This window comes from Bos mutus, unplaced genomic scaffold (genome assembly GCF_027580195.1).
Source record: "Bos mutus isolate GX-2022 unplaced genomic scaffold, NWIPB_WYAK_1.1 CTG254, whole genome shotgun sequence".
Lineage (NCBI taxonomy): Eukaryota > Metazoa > Chordata > Mammalia > Artiodactyla > Bovidae > Bos > Bos mutus.
In genome coordinates this window covers 36,561-47,382 of record NW_027219758.1, presented here as the reverse complement: position 1 = coordinate 47,382, position 10,822 = coordinate 36,561, and the positions used below count along the sequence as shown (strand labels likewise).

The following is a 10,822-nucleotide window of genomic DNA, read 5'->3' as shown; positions in this document are numbered from 1 at the left end:
TTCTTGAAGTATACTTAATTTATGGAACAGTTTTATAATGTTATATTTTTCTAGCAATTATTCATTTGAGAAATAAAAAACATTGGTATAAATTCTTATGGAACAAAGAATTATTTTTTTAATATAATTTCATCTGAAAATGAGAGAATTGGCAAAAAATTCTAATGGGCACTTTTATATCTGAAATCTCATTCTAAGTGAAAATCTTTAGAAAATTTTACTGCACCATGAACATACATGTAGAAATCCAGTATTAAGAATAGGCATTTTGGTAGCTTAAGAGAAAAAAATCAGACTGTGAAGAAAATTCTGTTTTTATTCATTCCAGTCACTTTCTTAATTCCATGAACATAAAAGCCTGGTTTCTATTCATGATGACTTTTATCAGGGCATCTTTCACTTCCTTATTCCTAAGGCTGTAGATTAAAGGGTTCAACATGGGAATGATCACTGTATAGAAGACAGAGGCCATCTTATCTGTGTCAAGGGAATGATGAGAACTTGGCTGTAAGTACATAAAGATGAGGGTCCCATAGAATATGGTGATTGCCAGCATGTGGGAGCCACAGGTGGAAAAAGCCTTGCGTCTGCCTTCAGCGGAGTGCATCTTCAGGATGGCAGAAATAATGTACATGTAGGAGATAAAGACAACAAGAAGGGAAGAAATGAGCATGAGGCCAGCACAGGCAAAAATCCATAGCTGCTTGGAGTGAGTGTCTGATCTAGTGAGCCTAAGAGGCATGTCATCGCAATAGAAATGATTGATGAGGTTGGAATGGCAGTAGGAGAGGCGGAAGGTGAGGATAGTATGATATAGGGCAACCAGGAAGCTGTAGTCATAGAGGGCAGCCACAAGCTGAATGCAGATGCCTGGGGACATTACAACCATATAGAGGAGAGGGTTACAGATGGCCACATACCGGTCATAGGCTATGGAAGCCAGCAGCAAACACTCGGCAGTCATGAAGGCCAGGAAACAGCCCAGCTGGGCAGCACATCCATTGAAAGGGATAACATTTTTTTGTACAAGAAATTCCCCAGCATTTTGGGTGTAACGACAGAAGAATAACAGAAATCAACAAAAGCCAAGTTACTAAGGAAGAAGTACATTGGCGTGTGGAGTCTTGAATCTGTTCTGATGACTAGGATCAGACCCAGGTTGCCTGCTACTGTGAAGAGGTAGATGGATAAGAACAGGACAAAGAGGGGCATCTTCAACTCCTGACGATCTGTGAGGCCCATGAGAACAAATTCTGTCACCTGGCTGCAATTTATCTGGATCATGTGTCTTCAGTATGTCTGGATGAAGAGAGGATAATGAAATCCAACTTAATTAAATTCAAGTCTTAATATCCTTTAAAGCAATTGGTATTATCAGCATGAAAATGCTAACAGTGAGAGTGCTAGCATCCTTGAGTCTGGCGATGAGACAAAGAGTAGATGGAGATGTTTTTATAGGAGAGACATATTTATCTCCCCCAAATCAACTGCATTTTATGAAAGTAACAGCTGTAGATAGGATTCAGTCCACACTGACTTTGCTCAAAGCTCTTACGCTGTTTAAAATTTACCATTATGTTTTCAGAACATTAAAGCTATTGCTTTTATAAAAAAATCCTAACATTAATAATATAAAGGAAAATGAGCCCCCTGCAGTGACATCACTCTGACAGACTTGCATATGTGATACAGACCCCACGTTGTTGCAGTCCTGACAGAGCAATGAACAGCATGCTCTATCCATCTATTCTATTCTCAGTACTTATTGCAGGGAGGCCACCATTGATTGCTACATAATCTTCACAAGTGCAAATGTTGAAAATGGGCAACTTTATGAAGGACTATAGCTACCTCATGGGTTGTTTGCTATTTTATGAGTGCACTGAGGAAGACAAGGACAGTCAAATAAAAAAATATATATATTATTAAAAATAAATTATAATATAAAAAAATTATATTATAGAAATATAATATAATTTTTTATTTGACTGCCTTGGTCTTCCTCAGTGCACTCAGGCATTCTCGGCTTGCAGCGACCAGGGCTACTCCTCTGTGTGGTGCCCAGGCTTCTCATTTTGCTGCCTTTCCTTGTTGCAGAACACAGGCTCAGTAGTTGTGTCACATGGGCTTAGTTGCCCCATGGCATGTGGGATCTTCCTGGATCAGGTATCAAACTCATGTCCCCTGCATTGGCAGGTGGATTCTTAACCACTGGACCATGAGGGAAGTCCTACTTTGCTTCTTATATTCCCATCTTATAGACAGGGAAGAAACATTGAGAGGTAAACCACCTGAAGTAAGCTCAGACAGACTGTCTGTAGCACAGGGCTTTCAAACGAGTGTTCTTCTGATGCAGGAGCCCACTCACTATTAGATAACTAACAAGCATCTACCTTACAATGCAGGGTAGTCTACCCAATACTCCGAAATGGAAAAGTATCTACAAAAGATTGGATAGATGTATATGTATAAGTGAGTCACTTTGTTGTTCAGCAGAAATTGAAATATTATAAATCAATAAAAAATATGCTCCAATAAAAATTTTAAAGTCAATGTAAAATTTCTATTTTATTTCACTTATTCTATCTATGAGAAAAAAATACAATGGAGTCTCAGTCATGAACCATTGATTTTCTAACAGATAAATGTTGAAAAATGCCATTTCACTGAGGTTTATGCCAAGCAAGGCACAGCAGAAAAAACCCTGAATGAAATTGGGAGATCTTTATTTGAATGCTCTGTCACCCTCAAAATACATTAATTTTAGTATGTCAAAAATTCAGTTTGTTCCTCATTTTCCTAATTTAAAGTGGTGCCTATTTCATCAAAATCAAAAATAATTTTTAAGTGGGCATGTGTGAATGTTTCTACAACTTTCTATGGGAAGAAGATAATTTTTGATGGTATTGACCAATACATGAAGCAAGTCATCAGAGTGTTTAAAAGCCTAGTTTGTGGTCCCACGAAAAAATGAATTCCACTTTGAAATAATTAAGCAAGTATTTTATTGGAAGTTTGGTTTACTAGTTTCAAGACAGCAGCTAAGAGTTCATTGTTTAGCAACTAGACATGCTTCAGTATGCCATTTTATCTTATCTTAAAGGTAGCACATGCATATATTTGACAATATATTTGAAAGTATATTATATATGATCTTTTATGATCTAACTCATGATATTTTATATTCAGATTTTATATACTCATGTCTCTTATGCTGTAATCAACACACAGAATTATTTTGCAATCCTCAATTACAGTATGACTTTCCATTTTCCCTACTTCCTGTGTGTTTTATCCTATACTTATATCTACCAGGTGAATGGTAATTAAAGAGTTGGAAGAAAAAAGCTTATTTATTCTTCAAAGCCTATCAAAACTCAACCTTTCCTGAGAAGAGACTTCTGTAAATTCCAGTTCCTCTGTTACTTACCAGTTTTCATTTTTATGTTCTGGAAACATTTTATACATAATTTATTTACATATAATTTATGATTTCCGTCTGTTTCTATATTTATTCTTTTGATAGATTATCTACTCCATGGGTGGGAGTCATGAATTCTTTATTCATTTCTTAATATAGCCCTTTCTAGATGCTTGGTGATAATGAATTAAATATTAATTTTGTCACGCTATTTCATTTATGCCCCTGTTCATAATTCATACTTTTATTTGTATCAAATATGTTAAGGGTCATAATGATGATTTAATTTAATGTGCTTATCCCTCATTCTGGGTAAAATGACTAGATTTGCTAAAATGGAAAGGAGAGTCTTGACATAGTTTACAATCTAATCAGTTAAGTGCCTAACTTGTCTAAATGTTTGAATAGATTCTATCTCAGAGATTTCAAATATTTTTTTCATCCCAAACTACTAAAAATGCATTTTATACAATACCACATGTCTGCATAACTGAAATAAGATTAGAGGAGATATTCTTTCCCTTGTTTCCAAAATGCCATCCAAAATATTTTATTCTAAAATTTATTCTATTCTAACTCATTTGAAAACTGTCATTTGTATCCCAATTTTTAAATATACTCTGCTAAACTATACCTGGGCAGACTGTTCCTGTTTCTTCTCCAAACAGGTCTGGGCAGCAGCACACTGCAAGGTTTTGTCCCTGACGTGTCCCAGGGCTCTTTCTCACTTAGAGGAAGAGGCAAGGAAAATAGTCAGAAAGCTTAGCGCCCACACCCCAAAGGGATCCCAAGGCAGGCTGGAGATCAATTAGCATTATTATTCTGTTTTGAAGAACTTCAGGTGTACAGTTCTGCGTTTGATATCATTGCCCTAAGATTTTCTAGTTTTTGAGTTACTCTTATTTATTTGTTGCTTTAATTGTTATGTGGTTGTTGTTGTTCAACAAAAGGATTTAAATCTATCCTTGGAAGAAAAATAAAAATTACCTTGTGAATTTTCTAACTACATCTCTTTCAAAGAACTACATATATAACTCCTCCAAGAATCTGTTTCTGAACATCATTGTCTTATTCTTTGAAATGCTCATGAAGTGTTCATTTTCTCTTTAGGTTGTCTCTCTCCATCATTACTTGATTTCCTTGGTGACCTAGTCTAAAGAATACTCTCGCAGAGAGCTTTCTTAGCTCTTCTGTGTCTACAACAAGGGTGTACAGAGAGAAAATGGTTTTAAAATTTACTTGGAAACAATGTGTCTGCTGTAAACTGAATTGTATCCTTCCCAAATTCATAGATCAAGGGCCCAAACCCAATGTGATGGTATCTGCAGATGGTCCTTAGGGAGAGAGGTAGGGTGAGAAGCGATAATGAGAATGGGATCCTCATGATAAATTAGTGGCCTTACAAGGAGAGACACTAGTTCTCTCTCTTTTACATGCTGCTGCTGCTGCTGCTTCTGCGTCGCTTCAGTTGTGTCTGACTCTGTGCGACCCCATAGATGGCAGCCCACCAGGCTTCCTGTCCCTGGGATTCTCCAGGCAAGAACACTGGAGTGGGTTGCCATTTCCTTCTCCAATGCATGAAAGTGCAAAGAGAAAGTGAAGTTGCTCAGTCGTGTCCAACTCTAGCGACCCCATGGACTGCAGCCTACCAGGCTCCTCCATCCATGGGATTTTCCAGGCAAAAGTACTGGAGTGGGGTGCCATTGCCTTCTCCTCTTCTCTCTCTTTACATATTAAACACACACAAACATCACACTCTCTGGTACACACACACACACACACACAGAAGAGGTCATGTGAGGAGAGCACAGAGAGCAGCCACACACAATCCAGCAAGAGAGTTCCTACAAAGAACCAAATGATCAGGACCTTGATCTTGGACTTACCGGCCCCCCAAATTATGAGAAAATAACTTCCTATTGTTAAAAATCACTCATTTTTATAGTATTTTGTTATGATAGCTTGAATGGACAAAGACAGCATGTTTATGGAAACAATAATCCTCTACATTGAAACAGTTTTGTTGGGTTTGTGGGAGGGGGTGATGAGGGAGAAAGGAACTATGGAATTATCTTTATTTTTCCAATATAAAGCAATTTCTATTGCCTTCTCCGTAATTTTTTTAGTATAAATTTATTTATTTTAATTGCAGGCTAATTACTTTACAATACTGTATTGGTTTTGCCATACATTGACATGAATCCACCACGGATGAACATGTGTTCCCCATCTTGAACCCCTCTCCCACCTCCCTTCCAATACCATCCCTCTGGCTCATCCCAGTGCACCAGCCCTGAGTATCCTGTCTCATGCATCGAACCTGGACTGGCATTTTGTTTCACATATAATAATATACATGTTTCAAGGTCATTCTTCCAAATCATCCCACCCTCTCCCTCTCCCACAGAGTCCAAAGGCCTGTTCTATACACCTGTGTCTCTTTTGCTGTCTCTCATACAGGGTTATCGTTATCATCTTTCTAAATTCCATATATATGCGTTAGTATGCTGTATTGGTGCTTTTCTTTCTGGCCTTCTCCATAATTTAGGGCATCCAGCAATTAACTGAGAATTCACCAGATACTTTAATTATATCTTCCAGAGGTTTCGGATAGGAGGTGAAAAACAAAACTTCAGTTACACATAGTGAACCTAAAAGACATAAATGAGAGGATCAGTAAAACATTCGATGTACACTGTGAGGCCCAAAGCAAGGAGAAGTTTGCATCCCTAAGGATTCTGGATTAATGATGGATAACCAGATTATCCTGCATATGGTTTGTGAGAATACAGTGAGGGATTAGTCTGCTTTGTACAGTGATTTTGAATATAAATTTTACCATGTAGTTTTCTATGAAATAAATTTCCAGTGATAACTATGGGCTTTAATATAATGGCTGCAGGGGAGTGTCAGTGTTAGTATCTAACACTGTTTGTACACGATGAATTAACATAAGTGGTTCAGTGAACAGGAAAAGCAGCAAATCCTTGCATTTCACAGCTTGACATGATCACAATTTGTCAGCATCAATCAAGATTATATGAATTAACATGAATTATGCTTAGTAAATTACATAATTATTCTGTATTTTATTTTAAATGTCAAACATGGTTAATGCAGTTGGAAAAATGTTCTGATCTCATTTATGTTTAACTGTAAAATGGCTTGACTTCTACTTGGTATAGGAATGTTGTAAAATTAACTAAGTAGAAATCTTCTGTATAAATCCCTGCATGCAAATACATTAGTTGAATTCAAGTGACAATCAGATCAGATCAGTCGCTCAGTCGTGTCTGACTCTTTGCGACCCCATGAATCACAGCACACCAGGCCTCCCTGTCCATCACCAACTCCCGGAGTTCACTGAGACTCACGTTCATCCAGTCAGTGATGCCATCCAGCCATCTCATCCTCTGTCATCCCCTTCTCCTCTTGCCCCCAATCCCTCCCAGCATCAGAGTCTTTTGCAATGAGTCAACTCTTTGCATGAGGTGGTAAAGTACTGGAGTTTCAGCTTTAGCATCATTCCTTCCAAAGAAATCCCAGAGCTGATCTCCTTCAGAATGGACTGGCAGTCCAAGGGACTCTCAAGAGTCTTCTCCAATACCACAGTCAAAAGCATCAATTCTTCGGTGCTCAGCCTTCTTCACAGTCTAACTCTCACATCCATACATGACCACAGGAAAAACCGTAGCCTTGACTAGACGGACCTTTGTTGGCAAAGTAATGTCTCTGCTTTTGAATATGCTATCTAGGTTGGTCATAACTTTCCTTCCAAGGAGTAAGTGTCTTTTAATTTCATGGCTGCAGTCACCATCTGCAGTGATTTTGGAGCCCAGAAAAATAAAGTCTGACACTATTTCCACTGTTTCCCCATCTATTTCCCATGAAGTGATGGGACCGGATGCCAATTCGGGTATGACCTAAATCAAATCCCTTATGATTATACAGTGGAAGTGAGAAATAGATTTAAGGGCCTAGATCTGATAGATAGAGTGCCTGATGAACTATGGAATGAGGTTCGTGACATTGTACAGGAGACAGGGATCAAGACCATCCCCATGGAAAAGAAATGCAATAAAGCAAAATGGTTGTCTGGGGAAGCCTTACAAATAGCTGTGAAAAGAAGAGAAGCGAAAAGCAAAGGAGAAGAGGAAAGATATAAACATCTGAATGCAGAGTTCCAAAGAATAGCAAGAAGAGATAAGAAAGCCTTCTTCAGCAATCAATGCAAAGAAATAGAGGAAAATAACAGAATGGGAAAGACTAGAGATCTCTTCAAGAAAATCAGAGATATGAAAGGAACATTTCATGCAAAGATGGGCTCGATAAAGGACAGAAATGGTATGGACCTAACAGAAGCAGAAGATATTAAGAAGAGATGGCAAGAATACACAGGACAACTGTACAAAAAAGATCTTCATGACCCAGATAATCATGATGGTGTGATCACTGACCTAGAGCCAGACATTCTGGAATGTGAAGTCAAATGGGCCTTAGAAAGCATCACTACGAACAAAGCTAGTGGAGGTGATGGAATTCCAGTTGAGCTATTCCAAATCCTGGAAGATGATGCTGTGAAAGTGCTGCACTCAATATGCCAGGAAATTTGGAAAACTCAGCAGTGGCCACAGGACGGGAAAAGGTCAGTTTTCATTCCAATCCCAAAGAAAGGCAATGCCAAAGAATGCTCAAACTACCGCACAATTGCACTCATCTCAAGTGACAATAAAGAGGAATTATTAACCACAACTTCTTAGGATTGAGTTTTTATAAAGCTATTTCAGCATTAGTTATATATATATATATATATATGTCATCAAGAGCTCTTCCCAGGAAAGGTTCATCTTTCCATTTCTTAAACTTTAGGAGAAGGAGTTCAGTTCAGTTGATCAAAGTTTTTGGGAAGGTTGAGTATTTGACTAGGAAATACATTAAGGGAATTTTTAAGGTGAAGGAACTGTTCTGCATGTTACCTAGGGGCTTGTTATTTAACTCTCTGCAATTACCATAAATTCATAGAACTTCATATTGCAAAGACTAAATTTTATATATATATATATATATATATATATATATATATATATAAACAGAAAAGTTAGTGAGATTGTCAGACAATGCCAGGAAAAATTGCATACAAATGTATTTAACTGTATTATGAATGTATGACATAATCACACTTAAGATGGGAGATTTATTGTCATGAGTAACTTTAGAAAATGGCTCTTTGATTAGTCATTGTAAAATTACAGAGAAAAGGAACTGAATATAAACTTTGCATTCTGGTTTATAAATATGTTTCTCATGGTGGTCCAAGTTAATTCTGAAAGGCTGTACATGTATATTGGTGTTGAACAAGTGATTAAATGGCTTTTAAGTAGTGGGACAAGGTTTTTCACTGCTGGAGAGAAACTTGATACATAAACTTGCAAATGAGATAAGCATGCTGTTGTGGCAGGAGTTTTACAAATAAACATGCAATTTAGACAGTGCTTCTGGCTGCTGTTCCCTGGAAAATAGTCTTCAACAATGGGATTTTCACTTGTAGAGAGAGAGTTTGGGATGTTTGTGAGTTTGCTTTTTTTTTTTTTTTTTTCTCTCCCAAGATCTTCATTTGAAAGCCTGGGAGAACCTGAAAAATGATTTCATGCCATCTCCATGAAAAAGTACCTTTGGGACTCATTTATCTCACATTCCTTTCTGAGTTGTCACAAGAAACTGATCTGTGAGAACTTGGGAATTGAACCTCTGTAAATAAAGCAAATGTATTACTACAGTTATTTAGAAACTTTGTAGAATAGATTATGACAAAAATTATGACAAATAATGATCATTGAAACCTCGAATCCCCAAACACATCAATAAAATTAACCTCATTTCAATAACACATTTTAAATCAGACCCACACAGCAATTTTCACCATTTCATGTTTTCCTTAACAGAATTATTAAAGAAAAGTTATACTTAACAGTTTGAAAATCACAACTGTTTTCCAAGCAATGCTAGTTACCTAGATCTCAAAGTTTTCAAGAGATAAGCTTTCTTGGATGTTCCCTGGTGATCCAGTGGTTAGGGCTCCGGCTTCTCACTGCTGAGCACCTGGGTTTAATCCTTGTTCAGGGAACTAAAAGCTCACAAGCCATGTGGCCAAAAACCAACAAACCAGAAAAAATAAATAAAGTTTCCTTTTTCAAATTTAGGTTTTGCCATTTTCAGGCTGGTAGAAGTCCTGGTAGAATTTACACCCTCATGAATGATACTACATTTAAGAAAGTTTGTAATTGGAAGAACAACTGGACATTAATATTGTGAGGATTGGGGGAGATTTAGGAACAGGTCAGAAACAGCACTGGTGAGAGAGATTTCCCTTGTCAAAATAGAATTCCTATGATGCTTATGAAAAGATTGGAACTCAAAGAACTACCAGGCAGCATGGGACCATAGATCATGTTTAGTCTCATACCTTTCAGATAGTGCTGTGAAAGCAACTTGGTCTTGTGGCAATGACTCAAGTTGTTTCTGAGTGACCAGAAGGAAGATCACTGGAAAACGTGTTAAGAGGAAAAACTGGTCAGAGCTTTGGTTATGCCACCCCACTCCACCAGACTAATTTTAGTTATTATCGTTTATTGGAGCTTCCCAGGTGGTGCTACTGGTAAAGAACCCACCTGCCAATGCAGGAGATGTAGAGATGCAGGTTTGGTCTCTGGATGGGGAAGATCCCCTGGAGGAGGAGATCACAACCCACTATAGTATTCTTGCCTGAGAATCCCAAGGACGTAGGAACCTGGTGGGCTACAGTCCATAGGGTCACAAAGGGTCAGACATGACTTAGCACCCATGCACACATTGATACTATTATTAATAACATAAAAAACTCTAACCAAAATAATTCTACAAAAAATAAAATCATATATCTAACACAACCCAATCATTTACCAATGACAAAGCTCACATCTTAAATAGGAAATACAGTTAGTGGTTCTAACAGGAGTCAAATTCATGCCTCCTGATATCCACATCCATTCAGTTAGTTTTCTTTTTCCAGAAGAAAAGAAAGAAAATGAAGGTGCTCAGTCATGTCTGACTCTTTGAGACCCCATTGACTATAGCCTGCCAAGCTCCTCTATCCATGGGATTCTCCAGACAAGAATACTAAAGTGGGTTGCCATTCCCTTCTCCAGGGGACCTTCCTGACCCAGGGATCAAACCTGTGTCTCCTGTATTGCAGAAAAATTCTTTACCATCTGCGCTACCAGGGAAGGCCCCAGAAGAAAAAGGACCCAGAATTTCATGGCTAAGAGCAAACTAGATTTGACAACATAGCCTAAATAATTCTTCAGACTTTTACTTTTTTAAACTTCTGAGCCCTTTTTGTGATAAGAAGAGGTGCTAGAAGCA

The 10,822-nt window shown here is 37.8% G+C and overlaps 1 protein-coding gene across 1 annotated transcript; it reads right to left on the bottom strand.

Moving 5' to 3' along the window:
- Window positions 1-328: 328 nt before the first annotated feature.
- On the bottom strand, window positions 329-1,284 carry LOC102287007 (olfactory receptor 8U9-like). Its single transcript, XM_014482411.2, is given in 2 exon segments — window positions 329-1,020; window positions 1,023-1,284. Coding segments are annotated over 2 exon segments (954 nt in total).
- Window positions 1,285-10,822: the final 9,538 nt, after the last annotated feature.